Genomic DNA, 27,033 nt, shown 5'->3' on the forward strand with positions numbered 1-27,033 from the left:
ATGCACAAAAATCTTTGTGACTGACCCTTGTTAAAAGTGCAAGAAGGACAAAGTTTGGATGGCCCTTAAAATTTCAATGACAGTGAAAGCGAATTCATAATGATTGGACCCAGTAGGGCTCGTAATTCCCCTCTTGACCTGAATTATCTTGGTCCTTATGTCAAACACACTGCAACTAATCTGGGGGGTTCAAATCGACAGTGATTTTAAAATTGATCAGCAGATCTGTTATAAAATCTTTTTTTTTTTTTTTTTTCAGATGACATTTAAAACTCCAAATAGCCAAATAAACACGCCGTCCAGCCTGGCATTCTCTTCTTACGGACAGCCACGGAGAGCGAGAGCATATGCACAAAAAGCTAGTCTTGGTGTTCGGTCAATGGTGTGAAGTGTATACATGCAAAAAGAATTTGGTTTGCGATCAAATAGTCTTTTTAAAAGGTGAAATACAGACAGATGAAGGTGTTCACAAGCCTTCTGGCATTAATCATTTTAATGTAATGGTTCCATTTTCTTTAGTGCGTGTAAACACACTGAATGATTCACCCTTGCCTGTCTTTCTCTGAAACACTCGTTCTGTTTGTTTTATACTCCTAGGATGCCATTAACCTACCGATCTACAATAGCTCTGAATGAGCAACCACAAGACTCGGCTCCCAGTCCAAGCACCTCACATTCCTTGCGCTCATTTTCCCATTCCTTGAAGGTACCTCCAATCAGCAGCGATGGACGGTGCAGTCCGCAGCTGGTAGGAAACCTTAATCTCAGCAGAGTGCTGGCTGAAAGACGAGGTGAAGGAGCGGTTACAGAAAGATCACGGTCTCCACTGCCACCGCTACTGACTTCGCACTCCTCCTCCGACCTTCTGCGACTGTGCAACGGCAAACCACTTCGTACTGCTCGATCGAGCAGCTCCTCAGCTCCACCGCTCCCCCCAAAACCAAACCCTGCCTCCCTCCCACCTCCTACCCTCTCATTGTCATTGCCTCCCCCTCGTCCAAATGTATCCCCGTCGCTCTGCAACAACACAACCCTTCAGTCGCTATCATGTGATGTTGGAGAAGCTGCTAATCCTTCAACAGATCCCAACCTGGAGATAGAGATTGGCTCCTCTGTAGCACGGCGTTCCTCTCTACATAGGTCGAAATCAGACCTGTCGGACAGGTACGCCCGGGCTGGAGCTGACGTAGAACGTTTTTTTAACTATTGCGGCCTTGACCCTGAGGAGCTGGAGGCAGTTGGTCCAGAGAACTTCGCTCGGGCCAATTCGGACATTGTGAGCTTGAACTTCAGATCGGCTTCGATGATTTCCTCTGACTGCGACCGGTCACGGCGGTCCTCAAACGATGGCTTGTCAGATGGCGACGAGGGAGACGATGAAGAGGCCGGAGAGCGAGTTCCTTATGGCATCTCTGCTGTGGAGCGCAATGCAAGAGTTATTAAATGGCTGTACAGCATCAAACAGGCGAGAGAGACGCAAAAGGTCTCGCATGTCTAGGTAACACCCTACAATCAAACTTCTTGTCTCAGATGTGATAGAGCAGGTGTTCTCACTGGTCGAAGACGGCTTTACACGGACAGTTCTCAAAGCAAACACAAATTACGGCAGGCAAAAGAATAGAACTTGGAGCACTCACGAAAATTGAGTTTTACAGGACATTTCTGAAAATGAACTAGTTCATTAGACGTTTTTGGGAACACTTGTTTGAACATTGGTTTGAGCGACACAAACAATGTGACTGCCTCATGACAATGAGCTACTGACCTAGCATAGAGGGCAATCCTTCAATTTCCATCTCATGTGAGCGCAGCTAGCTTTGAGTCCTCTGAGTCGTAAACCCGCTTGCCAGTTCAGCTGTTTAAATAGGTCAGGTGATGTGCATAAAAGAGGCACAGTGGAACAATCAAACCAAGAGAAACTAAAACTGGAACTACCATGGCTACTTCAAAGACGTTACGGTCACACAATATACCATATTTCCTCAAATAGTCGCCTTAGCTCGAATCGATGTTTGAACGCCTCTCCACAAAGAGACCTTTTTTCTCTCTCTGGAAAGAAATAACAGGTGGTGGTACAGTTTGGTTGGGTTGATGCGAGTACTGTTTTGATGGTACACAAACATTTCCATCTCGGGTGTGTACTTGATGCCCTGCCCATATATTTTGACATCATAGCAGCAGGACGCGTAACTTGCCACTGAATTGTGCGATGCAGTCGGTCGGCCCAAACCGCAATCGCCAACATCGTCAAATCCTCTCTCCCGCGTATCCCGATGCATTTGATTAAACATCCACATCACTTTTATTGTCCTCCCGTTCTGTAGTGTTCCAAATGAGTCATGCTAGTGCTGAAAACAGGGCGTTGTTGTTTACAAACCAGGCCACGAGAATTGTGTTGAAAAGAAATCAAGCACAAGAATACAACACATGCGCATGGTTTTACAGCCGTGCTTTCTCAACATTGGTTCACACACTTTTCTGGCAAGTACGTGAATCAAAACCGAAGGCGAGGAAAGAAGTCGAACAAATCTACAGTGTAACCGCACGGCGTTTTCGAGAGCCAGTAATGAAAGGGTTCCCAAATACAAATGGATACTGTGAGCCTCGAGAGTAGATGGCTGCTACTTCTGGCTGTTGAGTAAATAAACAACCCCCGGCCACTGTTTGAGGAAACGGTTATTCAGCTCAATAAATATGTTACAGCTCCCCATGAGCAATTGTTGAATGCCATTGTTGTGAACTAGATCCCTGAAGTAGAAGCAGAGCCATCGATATCATCGCCCTTGCTCATCCTGTCAGGACAGATCAAAATGCGTTGTCAATGTATCACTGAAATGAGACGCGATATTGACCTCTCAAAGTCAGTTAAGCAGGTGCGCCATGTGACCGTATTGAATTCACTTTTTACTTCTGTTTTTTTTGGGGGGGAAGGAAGGAGAAACAACAACAAATAGCATTTCTCCGAATGGGTCACAATCGGCACTCTTTTGTTCATTCCGAAGCATTTTAGCTCATGTTGCTATTGGTAAGTCTGATGCAGCTGCCGTCCCACTGAGTTTCAATTTTCATGAAGATGGTGTATCCCAGGGGAAGAAGAAAATCAAGGTGATTCTGGCAAACGTGACAGCGTAAAATATTGTGGCGCACACGGTTTCACTGACACTAGAAACAATGAGTGCTTTCACGAAGAAATGTACCGTCATCTTCTTTATGTCATCAACTTTTCACAGGAGAGTTTATAGTTTCCGTTTGTATTGATTGCGAATCACTTATTTTGTTTTTCTGAACCAAATATTCAAGATACAGAAATGTTAAGTTCACATATTCAGTCACATCCGTGTATTATTATTATTATTATTATTATTATAATTGAACTGCTTTGTGTTTTTGGTCTTGAAAATGTTTGCAAACCGTGGCGAGGAAGATTCAATGCGTGCTGCTTCTGTCTTGGACCTTTATGTGTGGTTCAGGCGCACCTGATACCCCTCAAGCTACAAACAAAAAATCGATATCCGGGGCATGTCTGTCTGCTGAATCCAGTTCCAAGTGACGATGATCGCGATGTCACACCGAGAGAAAACGAATGTTATTTGAAGCACGTTTCAGCTGTATCATCGCACGCCATTCACAGTGATGCACCGGATGCTATTTAGACGATTGCTTTCGGTTTAAGCAACACCCGCGTATCGTTTGTCTCGCCACTTACACGACGCGTCATAATAATGCAGTAGTCATGTTGTTCCGGTGTTCTCCAACGAATGTGTTTGTAGTTGCGTTGACTAATGACATCCTTGCATCATGTAGAACGGTTTGCTACCCGCAAGGTGTTGTCGCTTCAGGGTCAGTCTCGTCATCTCTGACTTCATCTCTCTTGTTTCCGTCGCCAGGTAATCAGGGCTCCTAATTTGTACATTAGCCACCATCAATGCCCCGGCCCCGCAAAGTTGACCTCCATTTTCATTCTGTTTCAGGGTGTCACGTGAAAGCAATGTATTATTGCGTGCCAGACAAGTACCAAATGATGAAAGAAAAGCACCACCATCATCCATGCAAGTCGTGGATAGTTTGCTTGTTTGAATAAAGAACAAAAGTTTAGTGGCTTTTCAAACATGATTTTCAGTTGTTTTGAAAACCCGCTGTTGTCGTTTTAACACACATTTCAGCCAGATGTCAAACGTCATTGGCAAACATGCCCGCAAAAACGACCTTTTGGCTTTAGTTCCAGACCATCCCTTGATAACGGTGGGTTGCATCGTGTGTGGTGTGCCTCCCCCCAGCGGACACAAGAGGAGGTGCAGTAGCTGGAGAAGAGGGAAAAAAAACGTTTGCTAACTCAAACCTGCTAAGCTAATGTCAGCGCGTTAGACTAGAAAGTGCTTTTCGTGATTTGTTTCTGCATACATTGTACAACACGTGAAATTTGCTTCACTTGTTCAATGTGCTCGCCATGTTAGAGCATTTTGACCGATTTTTTCTTTTTTTTTAAGACCCTCAGAATATCGTGGACTGCAATTTTATATACACACCGAATCTACCAAATGGAATAATAGAGGAGGTCTATTGTTTCATTGGGTCGAAGAGCAACCATTCACATGCCAAGAAATGTTTTCATCAACTTAAGTGCCGAAAACCTTTGTAGCTAAATGTTACTGATTGTATTTAAGAGAGGGTTGATAACAAATGTCTCTTTTCACTGCGCCAAGTCTGATTGATTGATGCATGTGGGTCAAATGCAGGTGAGTTAAGTTCACCATAAAACTGAAATACATAAATTGGAGAATCGTGTCTTAACTGTCTTAACTTAACTGTTCTGAAGCTCAAACATCTTAAAACTGAATGTACACACACACATTGCACAGAGATGATGGAAAAGTCGCCAAATCTTTTAAATAACTGTTGCGTTTTTTTGGTTTTTTTTTAATAGTCATCTTATTTTCTTGTTAATATTGCTGGTTGCGTGGCGCTTTCCCACCCAGCACTTGTTTGTCGGCGAGGCCCCAGCTATTCCCTGTTCGACGAGGGGGAGGTTCACAGTCCCACACTTTGGAAACCTGTTTGAAAACGAATGAGTATCAGTATTTCCGCGCTACGGAGCTATTTCGTCGACATTATTCTAAAAGTGAAGGGAAGCCTGCTGAAGGCTAAACAAGTAGGTTTATGTGACTGTTCGATACTCCTGCTGTCCCGTCCGTCATTCGTGTCTTAAATGAATCCGGGGGGGATGCTGTCTCTCTGGTCAACATTAAGAAAACAGTAGTGTATTGTCCTTGCAGTGTCGTCATACGTTTCCATCAGTTCTGTCGACAAGATCTATTTCGTTCTTAGATTTGGATTTGCCAAGTTCTTCTGTGGTACTTCTTTACAGTATGTGTGCAAATGATGTAGGGGGGAAAAAAATATATTTGCTTTGGGGGAAATCAGTGTGTGTGTGTGTGTGTGTGTGTGTGTCCCCTCTTCTTCTTTGTTTGAAGGTTTTCATTTCCGAAACGAGCAGCATCGTTTGGTACCTGCAGTAACGAACTGCCTGATCGAATCTCGGCAAGAACCTTTTAGTGTCGGGCTGTGTTTTGCCGTGGAAACGTTCCATTTTACTTGACGTTCATGTTTAGGTTCTCTCTTAGATTGTTCCAATAAATGGCTTTTTGCCATTGACCGACCTTTATTTTTTTTCTTGCCAAACGTATTCACATTCTCGTCTCAGGTTTTCCTGTGTGGCATTTGCACGTTATCCATGTGCTTGTGTGGGCAGAGAGCACCACATGGTTCTCTGCTCTGCCTTTGTCTTCCTGATCTTCCTCCCCACCACCACAGTCACCTCACACACCGCCATCCTATGCCGTCAAGCCACACTCTCCCCTAGCACTACCTTCCGGTCGGTAACCTCCCTTCAGAGGACATCGTCTGCACAAGATGTAATCCACCTGCGTGCTTCGACCTCCGCTCTTGTAGGTCACCCTATGGTCGTGCCTCTTCTGGAAGAAAGTGCTCGCTACGGTCATTTGCATCCTTGTTGCAAAGTCGACCACCATCTGTCCCTCCCAAGTTCCTTTCCTGGATGCCGTACTTACCCGTCACTTCTCCATCACCCCTATTACAATCCGCACCAAATCACGACTCTCTCTCTGTCTCGGACGCTCAGAACTACTTGGCCTAGCGCCTTCCAGAATTTCTCTTTCACCTCGAGGTCACATCCTACCTGTGGGGCATAGCCACTAAATCACATTCCACATAACACCCTCAATTTCAAATTTCAGCCTCGTCACTCGATCTGATACTCGTTTCACCTCCAAGACATTCTGAGCCAACCCCTTCTTTTCAAATAACCCCGCCTCCATTTCTCTTCCCATCTGCACCGTGGTCAAATCATTTGAACTTCTAGCCTTACTGCCTTTCCACCCGCTTCCCTAGACACACAATATATTTTTTTTCACCACGTGCATTTTATGATAACTACAGTTTGCCACCTTAACTGTAAATAGGCCTCCTTTATATGTTGCCATAACGACAGCCGCTGATAAATACAGAACACCTAATTTTGGGTGGAGCCGGTTATTCTCCGAGGGAAAATGTCATCTTTTGAGATAAGTACAGTAGATTTTCAAGGGTACAGAAAAATAGGAGAATAAAAGTCGTATTTTTCATGGGAAAGGACGTAGTGTTATGAGTGTTGAAACTGTTGCTTCTTTCCTACCGTATTAATTGATCCGTTTGTCTCAAATCTATTCATCATATGTTAATGACGTCTGTCATCTGCTGGCGTCAAAATGCCATCTAATGAATATGAATACTGTACATGTGTAATAATAAACCTTTTAACCCCCCCCCCCCTCCCCAAAAAAAATAAAATAAAAATAAACATAGCTAGATCCTCGAGATTAAAAATGTTAGTTAAATTATTCTTAGTCTATGTTTTAAAAAAAAAAAAAAAAACTGATCAGCATCAGGTTATTGTCAGGCAGGGTGACCACACTGCCACCGCCTGCGTACACTCGTGGGATTGTTTCGTCAGTAGTCACGTGATCGGATGTGACGCCATTGCCAGTTTTTGTTTTCCTGTTACAGTGAACCGATGGTAAGTCACAACATTTAGGAGAGGATGTAAATGATAGCTCTTTTATTTTATTCGGGGTGCATCTCAACACAGTGAGGGAGACAAATGGATGTTACGCTCGTCTCCGGTGGGCGGGACCAAATTAGCAGGAAAATCGGTGACGTTTTGTTTGGCGTTTATGCTGATCTGCTTTCCGTACGAGCTGACTTTTTCACCACCTCCAGAAATTGCACAAAATGACCCCCTTTCGCCCCCTAGAGTTCGGAGGCCGGAATTACGTTCGAATGAAAGCGACGCCTCGTCAAGTCAAGTATAATTAAGTGTCGTTGGTTACAATTAGAAGTTAACCTGTTTCAAATGGAATCGGAGTGTCACTATTTCGATTCATTTCTCTCAGTAATATAACGAGTTACATTTTATGACATTTACATTTCTTGATTTTGAATGAATGCCTCGCCCCTGGGAGATTCCTCAGAATGAAAACATAGATCATTATTTTGGACCGAACCACAATTTTGTTCCAATAATAAACTGATAACAAAACATGAGGAAATGTAAACACATGATTAAAGAAGTGGTTGTTGCATTATATTAGGTCTTCAAATAACGATTATTTTAATTGTAGATGCATATGTCAATTCTTATTATTTTTATATGAATCGGATTAAAGGCACCTTTTGAATTGCCATACCTTAACAGGACATTATTTCACTATAGCACAAAGCTAAATTGATTCCGTTACTGGTCTGCTCCGTCACATGTCAGAAAAGAGGCGAACTTGTTGAACATCGTTTTTGAAAGCAAAATAAGATGTTTGCAATTGTTTTATTTTGATGAAACACAAAGATAATTGGTCTGCTTTTATCAGCGTTGATGTTGTTTAGTGATTACATCATTTGCCCGTAATCAACGTAAAGCTTGGGCGGCACGGTGGACGACTGGTTAGAGCGTCAGCCTCGCAGTTCTGAGGACCGGGGTTCCATCCCCGGCCCCGCCTGTGTGGAGTTTGCATGTTCTCCCCGTGCCGGCGTGGCTTTTCTCCGGGCGCTCCGGTTTCCTCCCACATCCCAAAAACACGCACGCTAGGTTCATTGAAGACTCGAAATTGCCCATAGGTGTGAACGTGAGTGCCAATGGTTGTTTGTTTCTACGTGGCGGTACCCCGCCTCTCGCCCGTAGATAGCTGGGGTAGGCTCCAGCCCGCCCGCAACCCTTTTCTTTTCACGGTCTGATTTGAACGTATGCCGAACAGTTTAACGCTGCCAGTAGATGGCAGCGTTAAATCGCCTCGGATGTAAGGTCGGAGTGAAGAGATATCGCTAAGTGGGCGAATCTCGGCTTGTTACGTCGTTTATGAGAGAGAGAAATGCCAACACGTCGGAACTCGGGCAAGTTGGGGCACCTCACAATCAAATAAAGTATGTATATGGGTTATTTATAACAATAATTAAATATGAATAATACAGTGTTTGCATTATTGGCAGTTATTGTCCTTCTAAAGGTAGTAATTGTTTATATCTGTCAAACTTCTAATGAAAAATGTCTTTCCCCTAATGCAAAGTAAAAGTATGACATCTGTGAAAACTAAGTCTGATTTCAATCCACAAAATAGAAGTTCGCGCACTTTCACTGTAAAGTTTTCGAACCGGTCATTGAGAAATATGTTCTTCCGAGTGATCATCACCGTATTTACTAATCCATCATATTAGACGTTGTTTTCCGCGCAGAGATGAGCTCCTGTCTGCGGGGGGAGGAGAACTTCCGTCGGTGCTGTCAGAGCCTCCTGAAGATGTCTGATCAGTTAGGAGATGGCTGGAGTTGGGAGCCTGTCCAGGTGGGGAATCGTTCACCGCTTGCACTACGACCGACAAAGATATCTGCGGTCCGTGTGTGAGTCACCTGAGTTTACCGTCAGGGTTCAGAGGAGGGCTACATGAGAAAGACTGCCCTCAGGTCAGTCTTCATGGAGTCCACGGCTACATGGAACGGCGACAGCTCAGAGGTACACGCTTCGTGCCACGCTATTTGTGTAAAATGAAGTCACTGATTGCGTTGTCGTCGCCTGACTTTGGCGCAGGGTTAGGGTTCGGCTCCATAGGCTCCAGCTCACCCGTGACCCTGAAGAGGGAAGCAAGCAGTGTAGAAGCTGGATGGACGGGAAGGCTCAATCAAAGGATGCTCTGAGGACGTGTGACATGCTCTGACACTGCGAGATTTTTGATCAGATTGGCAACCCAGAGACTTAGTTCTTCTCTTATGACAGGGCTGATTATCGTTGATGACTTTGTTTCAATCCCTGCTGACGTCAAGATACCATCCTGGAGCCCACCACGATGACCGCGGCAATCCGCTGAAAAGACGAAAAGCTAACTCGTCTACTCGCACTGAAGAGTCACAACTTTGCTCTCCCGACGCCCATATTCAAGTCTTCCCCTCCATGAACAAGAAGCTATCACTTTTCACGCTATTACACCAGGAGATGAAAGAGGTCCAAAGCAGCTTGGAGCGCATGCACCAACAAGTCAGAGCGCTAGAAGAAGACAATGCCAAACTTTAGTCAGCCGTGAAAGTGACGACAAATGAGGTAGAACCATCGAAGATCCCTCCATGGCTCTCTTTGGTACTTCTTTTTCCCTTCTTTATGGTACTCCCCACCCCCCCACTGACCGAACGCTCACTCCCCCCCCCTCCTGCCTCCACCGTACGCATATGTATTCGCACGCTACCTGCGCTTGTATGTTTTACGTGAAGAAAATTACGTATCGGATTGAAATTTCAGTCAGTCCTTTTCAGCTAGCTAGAATAGCAGACAATGAGGAGTCTCAATACATACGTGCAAAGCAGTCGCCTTTCGGTTTTGAGCTCAAAGTAGGCCATTTACTTGAATCGTAGAGGTCCAATGAGTTTTTCCTAGGGGGGGGGGGGTCGCTGTCGTCACAGGAAGGTTTCGTACTCCTTGAACGCTCCATTCCGCACATCCGCCATCCTCACGCAGATGGAATTGTGAATATCACTCCGCGGCGGACGAATGTGCGAGCGCATTGGCCCGAGGCTCCGCCTGTGCGCACGAGTTGACAAGGCCAGAAAAAACACTTCTGCCGTTAAGAAGTAACTGTACTTTTGACTCCGTTATATATGATATCAATTTTGCTTAAATTATTGCTTATTTATCAACTATTTTGCGCCTGCGACTATGACTTTTGACCTGCGCCTCGGGCGTTGTTTGCTCCAATCCACACTTTAAGCGCGAGTGACTTTTAAGTCTTGTGCACCAATCAAACGACACAAGAAAGTCACATGACTTGTTGACATTTTTGCAGATTTCATAAAAAAGACCAACTGAAATATCACACAGCATTCAGAGCCTTTGCTGTGACACTCCTATATTGAACTCGGGTGCTGTCCATTTGTTCTGCTCATCCTTGAGATGGTTCTGCACCTTCATTGGAGTCCAGCTGTGTTGGATGATACTGATTGGACCTGATGAAGAAAGCCACGCCCCCTGTCTACAGAAGAGCTTCCAGCTCACAGCGCACGTCAGAGCGAATGAGAATCACGAGGTCAAAGGAACTGCCTGATGAGCTCAGAGACCGAATTGTGGCAAGGCGCCGATCTGGCCAAGGTTACAAAAATCTCATCCTTCAATGGAAGACGTTGTTGCAGCCTTCCCGAAACGAAAAGACTCGTGGCTGTATTGGCTCAATAGGTGCTTCTGCTAAATACCGAGCAAAGGCTCTGAATACTTGCGCCTGTGTGATATTTCAGTTTTTCTTTTTTCATACATTTGCAAACCTTTCAACAATTCCGCTGGTTTTTTTCTGTCAATGGGGTGCTGTGTGTACATTAATGAGGAAAAAAGTGAACTGAAATGATTTTACCAAATGGCTGCAATATAACAGAGAGTGAAAAATTGAAGGGGGTCCGAATACTTTCTGTACCCACTGTGTATATATATGCCGTGCTTGCAAAAACCGCACGAAGGCCGTGACCCACTGACATTACCAAACTTCATTCTTCTTTGATGATGCTTTTCACGCATTTGAGGAGGTTACTAGTTTTAGTCTCTTCTTGAATGGTTTTGCATCAGGTGTCCTTCATTTTCCTGTCTTCTCTCCAGGGTGCTGCGGCCGATGAAACGGGCGTTTATGGCACAAATGATGACTGTGATCATGAATATGAATATGAAGAAGGTTTCATGTCAGGAGGCAGCAGTCATGTGCTTTGCTATGAGTATCACATCCTGTACTCCTGCAGCTACATGACCCCTGTGCTCTATTTCAGAGCCTCCACTTTAGGTGAGTTTGATTTCGTCCCCTAGTGACCACCAGGCGGTTCTGTAAGCACCTGGTAACTCGCTCTTGCAAGCGTGTGTTAAGTCCAATTAGTTCACTTGTGACCCCTGCATGACCCCATGGCAGGGTATAGCTTCTGGGCTCAAGCAGGTGTTTGGTTCCTCATTCGTCTCGCCATTGCTTCTTCATCTTCTTCTGCTCCAGCGAACCGCCAAATCAGAGCAGTGCCGCACAGTTGCATGAACAAAAAAAAAAAGCAAAGTGATTTAATTTGAATCTGAAATTTGCACATCAACATGTACTTGAGCGGTGTAAATCAATGTTTTTCTGCGCGAAGAAAATGTGTCGATTTTGCATTATTGTACTCTTCGGTCTTCCAGATCGCTTAATTCATTTTCAAATCGAAAAAACAATTCTCCGTGAGAGCCCGGAGGATCCCCCCAGACCCCCTCCAATGTTTGTTTTTTTGGGTCACCTTTTTCATGCCTTTGGTGCTTGCGTGTCTGACAACAAGAATCAATGACGCGTGCAATACAGAAGGATTGAAGTATTTCACATTTCGATGTCTTGCATGACGTCATGCATGTCAGCGGTTTTGTGAAATTCTGGGTTGGCATGCTTTTGTTTCAAGGTGTAATGTCCTCTTTGTATGACCTCGGTGACACCTGACTCGAAGGTTCCACGACATTTGTTTCTTTCTTCTCTTTCTATATCAGATGGGAGGAGTCTTTCTCTCGATGAAGTTTGGAGTTCTGCTCATCCAAATTTCAGGTTGCGACTGCAGCACAGCCCGTTGACAACTATCACACAACAGGTAGTCATGGCAGTCAGTCACCGCTTTGTCATGGACGTCTTCAGTTTGAATCCTTCTGTGCTTGTGTCAGGAGCATCCTCTGCTAGGTCAGCCTTTCTTCATGCTCCATCCCTGTAGGACAGAGGAATTTATGAGACCAGTACTGCAGTTAGGGACAGGGCAACAAAGGTAAGATGGGAGTTGTTGTTACATTTTTCATTCATATTTTCAAACAGCACCATATTCATTCGTCTTCGCTGTTCTTTTTGTTTTCATGCACGTGTGTGTCTATAGGGAAGTGAATTACATTTTGACATGGCTCAGTGTGGTCGGCCCTCTGGCGGGTTTGGAGGTTTCCCTGAAGTATTCCACCCTGCAGCCTCAACTTACTGAGCCCGAAGCCGCTCGGCAGCCCTCTTCACCGTCATGACTGCGGAGGTCACTCAGAGCCAAATCCACCGTCACGCTGCAGCGCAATGTGCACGAACCCGTGTTTCGCATCCGTCGGCCGTTGTTAACCTGGAGACTCAGTAAGTGGTCAATTGTATTCATTAGGGGTGTCCCGATCCGATCTTTGAGATCGGATATCGGGCCGATGTCAGCAAAAAAAAAAAAAGTTTCGGATCGGATTGGGACTGGATCTCCGATTCTACCACTCTTATACAAGCAGTCCATTCCGGGCTGGGCTTCAGCACTTCTGTCCGGCAGCGCCCGGACAGCATGCGGAGCCCACGTGATCGCAACAACACGTTGCTAAGGTGCTAACATAGTAGCAAGGTGGCTAGCTTAAAGTTGTGGATCGACACTCCGGTTGAAGTTCACTGTAAAACTAAGCTTCCGTCGGAAAGGAATTACACCGATTGATTGTTCAAATGCATCACATACTTAGTTTTTCCTTTGTTTTTGTTCACAGAAATCGCTCGCCCAAAGCTAACACACGATGGATGAAAACAAAATTTGCATCAAACTCGCGACACTTCTCTCTCAAAATAATGAATATTCGTACACAAAAGCTGTATGAAACACATACAAACAGACAATATAACAATACTCTCAAGCATATACTGTGTTCTTCAAACTGTGAAAAATGGGTTATAGTAACAATATTCGACGATCATAACTTCTACTTTCTTTGTGTATGAACCCAACTGTTTTATAATAAATATTCATTGAAAACACAAGGGCCTTAGCAGAGTATGGTATTTTATTTCATATCATATCTCAAAGTTTTGCACGTGATTTTCTCAGTCTTCCACAATGGCCAAAACATTCCCATTCGACCCTCCACGACCAAAATCCATCTATCCAATGATGAGCAATGCCACACAAATTGATTTGTAAGATAGACGGGACCCCGACTTTGGCCCCGATTCAGAACATGCCTTTTTTTTATTATTCATCCTTGGTTCGTCTCGTCATCGAGAGGGGGGGGGAAGCCAGGTCACGTAGATACATGGTATAGGGCAAGTTTGAATGTTAATTGCATCCATTTTCCCGGCGGCGCACCGATTATGCACTGCGTGAAAAGCGGGATTTTCAGCTGTAATCCTCACCGAATTGCCATGGAACAGACTGAGCTCGCCTCACAATGGGAGTGTTACCTCAGGTTTGGTCGCAGCCCCGGCTGGATGTCCAGACTTTGCCGGTGTGGACACAGAAGCCTTTGTATCCGGGCTATTCAACTCCACTTATGCTGCGGGTCATATTGTCGGAAGGTTATCGGGCAGCTACGTAGCAGTCCTGCTCCAATCGCTCACAGTGAATTGAAACAAAAGCACCATCACACTATCAATATTTGGATTGAAATCTTAACGTTCTAGAAACAGTCCCAGTTGGCTTCTTGTACGAGTCATAAAAAAACCACAAACGGCTTCAAGTTCAATGAAATAATAATCATGCACCTGCTGGTTCAAAAGAAATTGAAAAACATGACCAATTTCTGCTTTCGTGGAATAACACTAACAGCATCTTCTGGCTTTTTGCGCAAGAAACTGAAAAAAGCAACAACATAACTTGCTTCAGGTTTAACTTCTTTAAAAAGCCTAGTCCTAAAGGCATACATACGCCTGTTGGCATAATGTGCAAGACATTTAAAAAACATAACTATCCATCCATCCGTTTTCTGAGCCGCTTCTCCTCACGCGGGTCGTGTGCCTATCCCCAGCTGTCATCGGGCAGCAGGCGGGCTACACCCTGAACCGGTCGCCGGCCGATCGCAGGGCACATCCAAACAAACAACCATTCGCACTCACAGTCACGCCTACGGGCAATTTAGAGTCTCCAATGAATGCATGTTTTTGGGACGTGGGAGGAAAGCGGAGTGCCCGGAGAAAAGCCACGCAGGCACGGGGAGAACATGCGAACTCCGCGCAGACGGGGCCGGGGATTGAACCCCGCTCCTCAGAACTGCGAGGCTGACGCTCTAACCAGTCGGGCACCGTGCCGCCAAAAACATAACTAGCTTAGGCTTTTTTTTTTTTTTTTTTTTTTTTTAAATAATGGAACAGTCCTACAATTGCACACCTGCTAGCTTTCCAAGACAAAGGCTCCGTCCGATGAGAAGCTGGCGATGGTGCTTCTGTTTTAGTCTCCCAGCCGGGACTTGTTCTCGGTGGCCTAGGAGAGAGACTCCTGGCATTCCATCAAGTCACGCGCGCAGGCCAGCGCGAGAGCGTGGCCGCCAACAAGTCCAATTGACAGGAAAGGTTACGAGCGCTCCCGCGTGAACGACAACTTTCTTTTTGTCGTCCTCTTTTGTTTTTCCTTTTTGTGCATCTTCTTCCTCAAATAGTCCTGCCTCCTTTCCTCCTGAGACAAGTGAGAAAAGACCATCCCCAGACCATGTGATCGACGATCGTGAGTAAAACACTGCAGCGATTACTAGAAAGTACAAATTGGTGCATGGTAAGTAGCGGTTAAGTTAGCGATCTCACACGAGTCCCAACTTTATTCTCTCGCAACACGCTTCAATTCATTCGTGCTCATCTCAATTTGTGGCTCATTTTCGCTAATGAGCCACAAATTCTGGACGTTCAGACAAATCCTCCAACCCCATGTCATTGTTCGGATTAGCTACCCGAATCGGTGACAAACCGATTCCGAATCGAACCCGTCGCGCGGCAAGGCAATTTGGGTGATGTATTGTAGCATTCGTCCGGCCGGCACTGTCTGCCCGAACGTGGAAATTTCAGCCCGCTTATAACTTGAGAAAACGCCGCGCAGTAAATTGCACGCGCACACACAGCAACATCAGAATTTGCACATTCACATTTTATTTTGTAATTATTTTTAATTTTTATTGATATTCATGCTGTGGATAAAACAAAATCTGAAGTTACTCACTATTTACTCAGTACTTGAGTAATTATTTCACTTTGAATTTTGTCACAACACAGAATGAACTCACTTCAAATTCAGAAATGGCTAATAAAAACAGAAAAATATGACACTTAATATTTTCCTGGAGGATGCCTTTGGGATGAGCCTTTGAAGTTGGTAATAGTGAAAAATGAAGTGAAACAGACAACGATCGGAGTCAATTGTTTTCCAGAATGAGGGTGCTTAAAGAGGAGGATGCTGTTCATGTGGCACAGCCTGAAGCAACTTACAATTGAGCGTGGTGGTCTAAGGAGGTGACAGACATCTACTGTATCGATTGTCACTGTTTAATAACATAAAGCGGTGTTGCTTACGGTGAATTGTTGGCACGATGTGCTTTCCAAAAAGCAAAGTGAGTGCAAGTTCTTCGTATATGTTCGCCATGCTTTCTAGTCTAGTTTTTTAGTCCATAATAGTTCATCCTGTAACGCTCCATCAACTCTTCATGAGTTTTTGTTCACCAACTGAAAGAGTGCACGGTGTATTGGGGGGAACGCATCAGTTTTCTTCTCACTCAGTGTTGTGTTGATAAAAAGTGTAGTCATATTCGTGTAGTCGAAGCCACGTTCAATCCGCAACTTAGTGCACACTTGACACGCCAACACAATGCAGTCCTTTCCGAAACGTAAACAAGCCTCGAGGTCCTCGTGCAACTCATGAGCGACGCCAAACACAAAAGTTGAACGATGGGAACCTCGGTCGCGTGGTTTTTTTGAACTTGGTGTCACAACTAAAATGGAGCGACTCGAAGCATGACCGAATGAGGCGCAGACTGGAAGCTGAATAGCAGAAACAAGTCAATTTAACGGCGTAGCTCGCGGAGTTGAACCCGCCTCGCTGATGTTGAAACTGGACAGCCGGAGGATGCGAAGGCACAGTGTACTTTGCAAAGTACAGTATTTTGTTTTATCATCACTATTGATTGGAAACACGAGGGCCTTACCGTGACGCAGAGTATTGTATTATTTCATCTCGAGATATGATCCGTTTTGTATGTCCTTAAACAGTTTTTCTTCACTCTTCGTGAATAACGAACTAACTAAGCTTGCACCGTGCTTAAAACATTTCCATTCAAGCCTCCATGACCAAAATCCTGCTCCCCCAATTGATTTCCGTACGGTCGTAAGACAAATGGCTCATATCAGGATGAATGTTAATGGCATCCGTTTTCCTGGCAGTGCGCCCACCCACCCAGCATGCGCAACTGGTTGCACCGCCAATAATGGACGCTAGAGGGCCCCCGCCCACTTAAACTGGAAACCACAGCAAACCTGTCAGTGTAATGTGCGATGATGACCAATAGATGGCGGTGTTCATCAGTTGAAGCAATGTGGACAGGCGCTGGTACTCTCTCTTAATAAAAGAAATCTATTCATTCATCTTCCGCACTGCTTCTCCTCCCGTCCCAGCCGAGTCTGGGCGAGAGGCGGGGTACACCCTAATCTGGTCGCCAGCCAATCGCAGGGCACATAGAAACAAACAACCATTCACACCTACGGCCAATTTGAAATGGTCAATTAACCTACCAGGTACTCGAAAAACATATAGCTGAATGAATTCTCTGCTATTATTAAAGCTTAGTTTTATTTGACTACTTCATAACCTTAGTATCACTCTAATTACAAGATCAGAGTTGCAAATGAATGCTATGAGTTTTTGCCCAGGAGTAAATGCTGGCTGTGTTAGCTGCTATGCTAGCTGGTCAAAAACAAACTTGGTTGTATCATAAAAAAGAAAAACTTTGATACGAATGACTTTTCTGATAACGTAACAGTGTTGCGGTGGTTGGAGTAATACATTCCACTATGCCGGCAACACTTTTAAAAAAAAAAAAAAAAAAAAAAAAAAAAAATAGAAAATGTATGGCGCATTATGAAGCGTAAAATAGGACAACGGCGACCCCGGACTGTTGAACAGCTGAAGCTTGTAAATCGAGCAAGAATGGGAAAGAATTCCACCTACAAAGCTTCAACAATGAGTGTCCTCAGTTCCCAAACGTTGATTGAATGTTGTTCAAAGAAAAAGCCATCTAACACAGTGGTAAACATGATCCTGTCCCCGCTTTATTTTTGGAACGTGTTGCAGCCGGTTCAACTTTTTCCAAAGGTGACGTGAGAGATATTTATTGCTGGAGGATCAAAGACGTGCATCTCCAGAAGAGCAAACTATTCGGAAGGCCAATAAGGCTTTCCCAGTTGCCTCAGGCGTGTGGCACCATCCTGACGGTCGTCCTGTTCCCTCTGCAGTTCGGCTCCGGGTCCTGGTGGAAGAGGTTCATGGAGCGGCACGTGTGGGTACGGCGCGAATGACACGAGCACCCGTTCACTGGTGGCAAGCTCACTTGCCGGACGTAATTGACAATTTGGTGAAAAATGACGAGGTGTGTCAGCTATTCAATATTCGGCCAACAATGAAACCGCTCCAGGGCACCTTTCCGTTGCCGAGACACCCAGGAGAGGAAATTCAATTGGATTTTACAGACATGCTTGAACATGTACGTGGCCAACGCTGTTTGTTAGTAATCGGGGATGCGTGGCCAATCCCTGTGATAAAAGCCTTGGTTAACACGTACATTCCGACCCATGGTTTTCCCAAACGAATTCCTCCAAAAGGTTGAGGAAGTGCTCGGCCTCAAACGCTCATTTGGCACAGTATATCATCCCCCAGTCCCAGGGGGAGGTGGAACGTATGAATCAAAATCTGAAATCCAAAATTGCCAAAGTTATGGTGGGAACAAAATTGACGTGGGCGGATGCACTCCTCAGGAGGTGAACTGTTGTGCAAAGGTGGCACAGAATTGGATGTGAAATAGGCTTACTTTGCTACCGAAACCTGGCATCTTTTTGCCTTCACCAGTGCAGCAATATTAGGTTTCAAACTGTGAGTAGCAGCCAATTTCAGAATGTCATTTACTGGAAGTGGTCGTAAGTGCGCCCTCCAGTGAATACAATTAGCAACAACAGTTACTTTCATTAACAAAATAGCAGGGAATAGTTTCTCTGTCTTCATGGGCCAGATTAACTTCTCTGACAAGCCCCTGCTTTAAGGTGCAGAACTTCTGAGCCTACTGCAAATTTCTGCCCTTGTGAGAATCGGTTAGAGGTGTCCGAAATACAGGTTTATGTATGAATGCAAGCCTACTTTTGAATTGGGTGGATTTTCCTTCCAGAAACCTTTATCCATTTGCTTTCTCAATCACCCACAAATGATTTAATAGTACAAAGATTCTTTGCATATGGCTATTAGGTTTATCCATTCGTCAGCGGCATCCATATAATCAGCCTGTTTGCGTATGGAAAATGAACTCTGTGTGAGTGTGTTTGTGTGCACTTTTGCACATGAGGCATCTGTTGTGGGGATTCTCGATCCTGAAAACAGTGAACCACATGCTGTTATCAAGGTCACATGCATACTGTAACTCCATGTGTGTGTGTGTGTGTGTGTGTGTGCGTGTATATATGCCTGTCTTTGGATTGGCCAGTTTAAATGTGGCTGGGCCCTCATTCTCCCTGGTTTGTTGTATGTTTGTCTTGCATAGTGTATTTAATAAGATTGAAAATTGGTGGTATTTATATGATCATATATTTATATGTTTATTTCTTTCTATTTAGGTTATCTACGCCTCACCGTCACCTTATCGTGCCGGAGGGGTTTGTGTGTCCCAATGATCCGAGGAGCTAAGTTGTCTGGGGCTTCACGCCCCTGGTAGGGACATTTTATGAAATACGAGTTCTAGATGACAGGGGCTTACTGAAATTCAAAACACAACCAAGAGTGGAATTTTATAGATTATTTCAGGAAATCTACGAGGGATCTATAGGGAAACACAAAGAGGCTAACAACAGGAAGAAAATAAAGGCTTCTTCATACTCGAGCGCACGGCGACCGCGCTGACGTCACTGTGGCTGTCCCACGCGTAGTTTGGCTGTCCCACGCGTGCAGTTTTGAAAATGTACTACAGTACACCTCCAAGTTGCTACGACTGGTATTGGCTAGGACACCACAGGGTGGAGTTTGCTTTGCATTTTTTGGGCCATTTCCGGTAGCCGTCTTGCCTTTCCTTTCTGTAACAAGGAACAAAGCAACAACAATGGTGACCGTGGAACAGTGTCTGCTCGAACAAATTGACCTAGATGACCAGATGATACGTTTAATTATGCTGCAAAATCGATCGAGAGGGCGGCGGCGTAGATGGCATCTAGAACCAAGGGGCACGCTGAGTACGTCATCACAGTATGTGACTAAAACGGACCAATCATGAGAGATGGTCACCGCGGCGTTCGACGCGCAGCAACAATTTTTGACGCGTGTGCGTCAAGCTACCCAGACTGTCCCCGCGGAGCATTTCGTCGGTCACGTGATGCAATGCGGGCGTTATCGGCCGCGTGACCGCGGGAGTATAAAGAGGCCTTCACACTAATACTGGTGAAAGAAGAAAAAAAAAATAGGCATGTAAAATGGGAAAAAGGACATTGTGTGCTGCTCGGCTAAAAATGCGAATGTGAGCGTTTAATGCGTTGAGTCAGCACGAGAGAGAGCAAATTTGGGATTTTGTCTGACGCTAGTAATTTCCCCAAAATGATTAAGCACCAATCTTGTACATTTTTGCAACGATTGCAGTGTCTACTCAGGACTGTAAATCAGGTGGTCGGTGGGATGGTGTTCGCCGAACATCTCAGGAGGAAAACGAAGCAGGTTTGATCGAAAAGGGGAAAAAGATGCAGAAAAAAACAAAAGAGGCGCAAGAAGAAAAATTGTTCTTCACGCCTCGTTGGGAGAATATGACCGTCTCTCTCCCGCCTGTTTCCGGGATCACTAGCAAGTTCAGAGAACTCACATTTGGCTGGGATCGTATCTGGTAGCTCAGCAGCAACTGTTCTGGAGGCTTAGCAGCGGCGATCCGCAGAGGCTAGGAAGTCGGATCTCCATCTCCACGGCAACTCCTGAAGTTGATGCAGGGGAGTCATTTAGGCGGGCTACGCTTGGCGCGGCGGGCTCTCGACTCAGCGGTGCCGGGGTCAGAGAGAAGCGTTGCGAAGTGGCAGGGGCTGTTGACCATATCCCATGGAGGTCAGAACCAAGCTCTGCTTTGTAGATCCTAGGAGACAGACTGACAGGTGTGCACTCATTGAGTTCATCAGACAGTGGTTGCTGTGGGAAGACTTGTTGCCGTTTGACAATTAATTTGTTGACAATTAACTGCGGGCTGAACAAGTGTTATTTCGGCTTCCTGTTCTAGCGTTAGCTTTTGAAGACTCCGCATGTCAGATTCTAGTGCTGTCAATTGTGACACGAGTTCACATGAGTACTCAACGCTTTTAGCGCGTTCCTCTTTGAGCATCTCAACGGTCTGTTTCGCCTTATGCAGAGGCCACTCTGCACGCTCGTTAGCCCCTTTGGCTTGGCGTAATGCGACTTCTGAGGGATGATCAGTCGACTGCGACAGATCGCTCTTGAGTTGCAAAATCTCAAAGGTGGGGCTTTGCAACAGTGTTTTCTGTGTGCAGTTAGTTTGTGTGCACGAAGCAAGAGCTTGTTTGAGCTCCTCATTTTCACGGAGCGGTGTAGTACTGTGGACGGAGAGCCTTTCGTGACCAGCGCTGGCACTGGGGGTTAGGCGCACACTGTGTGCCTTTGCATCCTCAAGATGAGTTCCAACATCAACGAAATGGGCTTGTGCAAGGTTGAAACGAGTGTTGGACTGTGTTAGCTGTGGCGTTAAGTTGATTTGTTGTTCAATCAACAAATCAACTTCTAGTTTGAGTTTCACTCTGTTTCCTTCCACGAGGCAAGAGGCATATGATGACATTTTCTCTGTGGCACTAAGTTTAGAACTATGCAACTGAGCGTTCGAGCGAGATTTTTATCTGTTCAGGTTTTGTGCTCGGCGTCAACGCCGCTCGGACGTCTTTCCACGCTGCCTGGATTTTCCGGAGATGATCCTTGACGGTGGGGACAGCCACTGTTCTGAGGAACAGGGTTCTAATCCTGGCCCCGCCTGCGTGGAGTTTCTCCGGATACTCCGGCTTCTTCCCACATCCCAAAAAACATGCGTGGTAGGTTGATTGAAAACTCTAAATTGCCCATAGGTGTGAATGTGAGTGTGAATGGTTGTTTGTTTATATGTTCCCTGCGATTGGCTGGCGTCCAGTTCAGGGTCTGCTCCGACTCTCGCCCAAAGATAAAGGTGAAAGAGAAATTCTGGAAGGAGCGAGACAAAGTGGTTCTGAGACAGAGAGAGAGAGTTGTGATTGGTGTCGATTTTAATGGAGATGTTGGTGAAGGAAACGGGTGATGAAGAAGTGATGGTTAAGTACAGCATCCAGGAAAGAAACCTGGAGGGACAGATGGTGGTAGACTTTGCAAAAAGAATGGAGATGGCTGTAGTAAACACTTTTTTCCAGAAGAGGCAGGAACATAGGGTGACCTACATGAGTGGAGGTAGAAGCACGCAGGTGGATTGCATCTGAAGGAGGTTACTGACTGTAAGGTTGTGGTAGGGGAGAGTGTGGCGAAACAGCATAGGATGGTGGTGTGGAAGATGTCTTTGGTGGTGGGGAGGAAGATTAGGAAGACAAAGGCAGAGCAGAGAACCATGTGGTGGAAGCTGAGAAAGGAAGACTGCTGTGCGGCTTTTCGGGAAGAGCTGAGACAGGCTCTCCGTGGACGGGAGGAGCTTTCAGAAGACTGGACCACTGCAGCCAAGGTGATCAGAGAGACAGGCAGGAGAGTACTTGGTGTATCGTCTGGTAGGAAAGGAGGGAAGCAGACTTGGTGGGGGAACCTCAAAGTACCGGAAATCGTACAAGGAAACAGGTTAGCTAAGAAGAAATGGGACACGGAGAGGACCGAGGAGAGGCGAAAGGAATAGACTGAGATGCGACACGGGGCAAAGGTAGAGGTGGCAAAGGCCAAACAAGAGGCATATGGTGACATGTATGGAAGGTTGGACACTAAAGAAGGAGAAAGGGATTTATACAGGTTGGCCAGACAGAGGGATAGAGATGGGAAGGATGTTCAGCAGGTCAGGGTGATTTAGGGTAGAGATGGAAATGTGTTGACTGGTGGCAGTAGTTTGCTGGACAGATCGAAAGAATACTTTGAGGAGTTGATGAATGAGTAAAATGGGAGAGAAGGAAGAGGAGAAGAGGCACATGTGGTGGACCAGGGAGTGGCAATGATTAATAAGGGGGAAGTTAGAAAGTGATGAAAGAGGATGAAAAATGGAAAGGCAGTTGGTCCTGATGACATTCCTGTGGAGGTATGGAAGCATCTAGGAGAGGTGGCTCTGGAGTTTTTGATCAGCTTGTTCAACAGAATTCTAGTGGGTGAGAAGATGCCTGAGGAATGGAAGAAAAGTGTGCTGGTGCCCATTTTTAAGAACAAGGGTGATGTGCAGAGCTGCGGGAACGATAGAGGAATAAAGTTGATGAGCTACACAATGAAGTTATGGGAAAGAGTAGTGGAGCAAGACTCAAGACAGAAGTAAGTATTTGCGAGCAACAGACTGGTTTCATGCCTAGAAAGAGCACCACAGATGCATTATTTGCCTTGATGGAAAAGTACAGAGAAGGTCAGAAGGAGCTACATTGTGTCTTTGTAGATCTCGAGAAAGCCTATGACAGAGTACCCAGAGAGGAACGGTGGTGCTGCATGCGGAAGCCTGGAGTGGCAGAGAAGTATGTTAGAATAATACAGGACATGTACGAGGGCGGCAGAACAGCGGTGAGGTGTGCTGTAGGTGTGACAGAGGAGTTTAAGGTGGAGGTGGGACTGCATCAGGGATCAGCCCTGAGCCCCTTCCTGTTTGCAGTGGTGATGGATAGGCTAACAGATGAGATTATACTCGAATCCCCGTGGACCGTGATGTTTGCAGATGACGTTGTGATCTGCAGTGAAAGCAGGGAGCAGGTGGAGGAACAGTTAGAAAGATGGAGGCATGCACTGGAAAGCAGAGGAATGAAGATTAGCCGAAGTCGTGAGGGAAGACATGAGGGCAGTTGGTGTTCGAGAGGAGGATGCAGGAGATAAGCTTACGTGGAAAAGGATGACGCGCTGTGGCGACCCCTAATGGGACAAGCCCAAATGAAAAGAAGAAGTCCTTAATATTGTTGTCTTTTGTTTCAATTGGTAATCCTGTCCTCATTCTCATCCTTAAGGTTTTGGACTGGGATAAGGATGAGGGCAATTAAAAAAATAATAATCATTAAAAAAAACTCATTCAATCAAACTAATTCCCGGTTACTTCAGGGGGAGGCTGAAAATGTTTTTGTAGTTGACAAAAGACGCGGGCGTGATTTAAATATCGTTTGTGTCCGCTGTTTCCCCCTTCTTTGTTCGATGATTTTGTTCACTGTCTCATTGAAGTGCCCTTCATGTGCCTCCCTCAGCAAACATACATACTCATGCACATACACACGCCCTTTCACAACAAATAGTCAGAGGCCCACTTGGTCCTAAGAGACACCCAGAGAGTAGCAGCTGCTGTCCACACACACACACACACACGCACGCACACACACTGTTCTGACATGCTTGTTTGCCATTTGTAAGGGTTGGTAAACATCGATACGCCTCCCTTCACACAACTGGTATCCTGTGATATGAGCCTCACGGATTTAATTATTAATTTCTTGCATTCTGTTTATTAATGGTGGCGGTGCAGTTGGCATAAGTAGGCCAAGGTAAAGATAAAGGTATAGATAGCTGCATGACGTAATGCTGCTCATCACCAGAAACACTGCAGACATCGCCTGCTCAGGGACATTGAACATGAACGAAAAAGACTACATTTTCAAAAGTGTAATCCACTTTTAATTTATCTTGGCAGGGTATCGGATTATTTTTCTTTTTTTACCCAGTCAATCGAGCTCAATTGATTTCTGAGCAAGCTCTTTCCCGCCCGATAGAAATACATTCGTCAACGGGGGGGGTTGCTCAAAAGAATTCTCATGATCGAAATACTCCCTGCCAAAGTGGCTAGTGTGAGTGGTGGTGCTACCCACGACTGCTGAAATTCAACCGCATTTGGCGGTTGGTCGGGGTTAAGGTTTTTTTGCAGACGCACTTGTACAGTGCAGGCGCTTTTCTGCTCACTCTGCTTGCTTCGCCTCCGTTTACGTTTTTCTTGCTGGTAAGCTTGTTTTTCTTCTTCCAAAGAAATTAGAAGCAGCAATTCCTGGATATTTTTAAACCTGGGGGACTGTACTTTTTTCTGTAGCTAGTCAGTTGTTGCCATATTCCAATATTTCTTTTATACCCCCTGACCATTACGTGAGCGTGGCCTGCTAATTAGCACAAGCCTGCTATTAGCAACGAGACCAGCTACAAGATGCCTCCCTTTTCCACTGAAGATGATCACAAACTGCTACAGAAGATGGCGGTCCTGAAAACGAACATCCACCGTCTTGAAGTGTATGTGGAAGTAAATGGACAGTCGGGGAAGGAAACCACTCTGCGGATGGCTCAGAGTACAGTCACTGCTCCTCCGCGTTGAGAGGAGCCAGATGAGGTGGCTCGGGCATCTGTTTAGGATGCCTCCTGGACGCCTCCCTGGTGAAGTGTTCCGGGCACGTCCCACCGGGAGGATCATCTTTATTTGCCAAGGATGTCGAAAACACACAAGGAATTTGTCTCCGGTAGTTGGAGGTGCTCTCGTAAGACAACAGACACATAAAGACAGAATAAAAGGTTACCAGTAGTGCGGTAATGCCGGTACAATTATTATTAGTTTTATTTTTTTTGGGACAATTGTGCAAAATGATGCCGAGCCCTCTCGCAATTAGAGCAGTTTGAAATGACTAATAGAACAATAGTCTGGTACAAAGACCATTGTGCAAAAGCCGCAGAGACTTTAAGAAATGAATGCAGTTTAAAGTGACTACTAGTAGTGCCATAATCTGGGACAATGTCAATTGTGCAAATGGTGCAGATACTTCTCAAGCACATGAGTGGCCAGTATTGGTCAACAACAGATGTCCAAGTAGTGCAAGCTGCTCAGAAAGTGGGTGGATGGGTGATCGGTAGCACCTCCCTGAGGGAAGGAGCTGGAAGAACTGGTGACCAGGATGTGGAGGGTCCAAGAGGATTTTGCATGCTCTTGTCTTAGTTCTGGCTGCGTGCAAGTCCACAAGGATGGGTAAGAGGGTACCGACAATCTTTTCAGCAGTTTTGATTGTCCGTTGCAGTCGGAGTTTGTCCTTTTTTGCGGCGGCACCAAAACCAGACTGTGATGGATGAACACAGGACTGGTTCGATGACTGCTGTGTCGAACTGCCTGCAGAACACCTCCTGTGGCAAGCCGTGCTCCCTCAGAAGTACATCCTCTGCTAGGCCTTTCTGAGGATGGCGTGTTGATGTCGATCTCCCACTTCAAACACTGAGAGACTGTAATTCCCAGGAACTTGAAGGTCTCGACGGTTGACAGAGGGCAGTTGGACAGTGTGAGGGGCAGCTGTGGCGAAGTATGCCTCCTGAAGTCCACGATCATTTCTACAGTCTCGAGCGTGTTCAGCTCCAGGTCGCGTCGGCCGCACCGCAGCTCCGGCCGCTCCGCTTCCCGTCGATACGCAGACCCGTCACCAGCTTTGATGAGGCCGATGACTGTGGCGTCGCCTGGAAACTTCAGGAGTTTGACAGCCGGGTGCATTGAGGTGCAGTCGTTCGTGTAGAGCGAGAAGAGCAGCGGCGAGAGGACACAACCTTGGGGCGCCCCGGTGCAGGTGGTCCGTGTAGATAAGGTGGTGTCCCCCGGCCTCACCTGCTGTGTCCTGCCCGTCAGGAAGCTGTTATTCCACTGGCAGATGGCAGGCGAGACGCTGAGCTGAAGAAGCTCGGAGGAGAGGAGTTTGGGGATGATGGTGTTGAACGCAAAGCTGAAGTCCACATACAGGATCCTCGCGTAGGTCCCCGAGCTGTCAAGGTGTTCTAGGATGAAACGCAGTCCCATGTTGACTGCGTCATCCGCAGACCTGTTTGCTCGTCAGGCAAACTGCAGGGTGTCCAGCAGTCTCTTTTAAACCTTTCCACTCACTATATTTTATTGAAATAAAGTACTGTGTGTGTGTGTGTGTGTGTGTGTGTTTGTATTTGTGTGTTTGTGAGTGCGTGTGCGTGCGTGCGTGTGTGAATACAGAGAGACACCATGCTCAGTGCCATTTTTTTTTTTTTTAACCTTACACGACAGAGGTTAAAAGTGTATGCCCTGCGTGCATGTCGTCGTTAACAGTTAACCCACATTGCCCATGAATGAATGTGATTGGATGTTTGGTGGTGGTCGGGGGGGGCTGTAGGTGCAGAATGGCAGCCACGCAGCCAGACTGTCATTCCGAAATATTTTTTTTCAGAATATCAATTGCTGCACGAAAAACGATTGGCTATTTTTCACATCTTGAAACCTCAATTGAGTTCAATACCCAATACAGTATTACCTTAAAATAATCCACCAAATGAGTGAGTTTGGTCTATTGCAGTGTTGAATTAAATTCACAATCAGCTAAAACAGCATGAGATTTCTGTTT

At 45.7% G+C, this 27,033-nt stretch overlaps 2 protein-coding genes across 9 annotated transcripts in view; both read left to right on the plus strand.

Moving 5' to 3' along the window:
- The window catches only part of fam110b (family with sequence similarity 110 member B), a 34,165-nt gene extending 27,466 nt beyond the window's left edge, over positions 1-6,699 (plus strand). For 2 of the 4 annotated variants that reach the window (XM_061695087.1, XM_061695088.1), the window contains one exon: positions 598-6,699. In XM_061695087.1, the coding sequence (XP_061551071.1) occupies positions 598-1,498 (901 nt within the window). In that variant the 3' untranslated portion in view covers positions 1,499-6,699. The remainder of the gene's footprint in view (positions 1-597) is intronic. The other 2 variants (XR_009769723.1, XM_061695086.1) reach the window with 2 other exon arrangements.
- On the plus strand, positions 6,693-13,307 carry atg10 (ATG10 autophagy related 10 homolog (S. cerevisiae)). Of its 5 annotated transcripts, XR_009769724.1 has the most exons (8): positions 6,693-7,072; positions 8,761-8,885; positions 8,967-9,053; positions 11,169-11,346; positions 12,060-12,157; positions 12,228-12,325; positions 12,431-12,666; positions 13,050-13,307. XR_009769724.1 is itself a non-coding variant. In XM_061695094.1 (7 exons), exons 2-7 carry the CDS (start codon positions 8,781-8,783, stop codon positions 12,564-12,566), a joined length of 702 nt encoding a protein of 233 aa, XP_061551078.1. In that variant the 5' UTR covers positions 6,693-7,072; positions 8,761-8,780; the 3' UTR covers positions 12,567-13,307. The 5 variants fall into 5 exon arrangements, 4 of the variants coding, with proteins under 4 accessions (XP_061551078.1, XP_061551080.1, XP_061551081.1 ...); XM_061695094.1 differs by having other exon boundaries at positions 12,431-13,307; XM_061695096.1 differs by having other exon boundaries at positions 12,231-12,325; positions 12,431-13,307.
- The last annotated feature ends 13,726 nt before the right edge of the window (positions 13,308-27,033 follow it).

Source organism: Phycodurus eques, chromosome 13, assembly GCF_024500275.1.
Source record: "Phycodurus eques isolate BA_2022a chromosome 13, UOR_Pequ_1.1, whole genome shotgun sequence".
NCBI lineage: Eukaryota > Metazoa > Chordata > Actinopteri > Syngnathiformes > Syngnathidae > Phycodurus > Phycodurus eques.

Coding starts and splice junctions, on each gene's coding strand:
- atg10 (XM_061695094.1), top strand. CDS start 8,781: ATGAGCTCCTGTCTGCGGGGGGAGGAGAACTTCCGTCGGTGCTGTCAG. Junction 8,886..8,966: donor GGAGTTGGGAGCCTGTCCAG/GTGGGGAATCGT, acceptor GTTTACCGTCAG/GGTTCAGAGGAGGGCTACAT. Junction 11,347..12,059: donor TTTCAGAGCCTCCACTTTAG/GTGAGTTTGATT, acceptor TTTCTATATCAG/ATGGGAGGAGTCTTTCTCTC.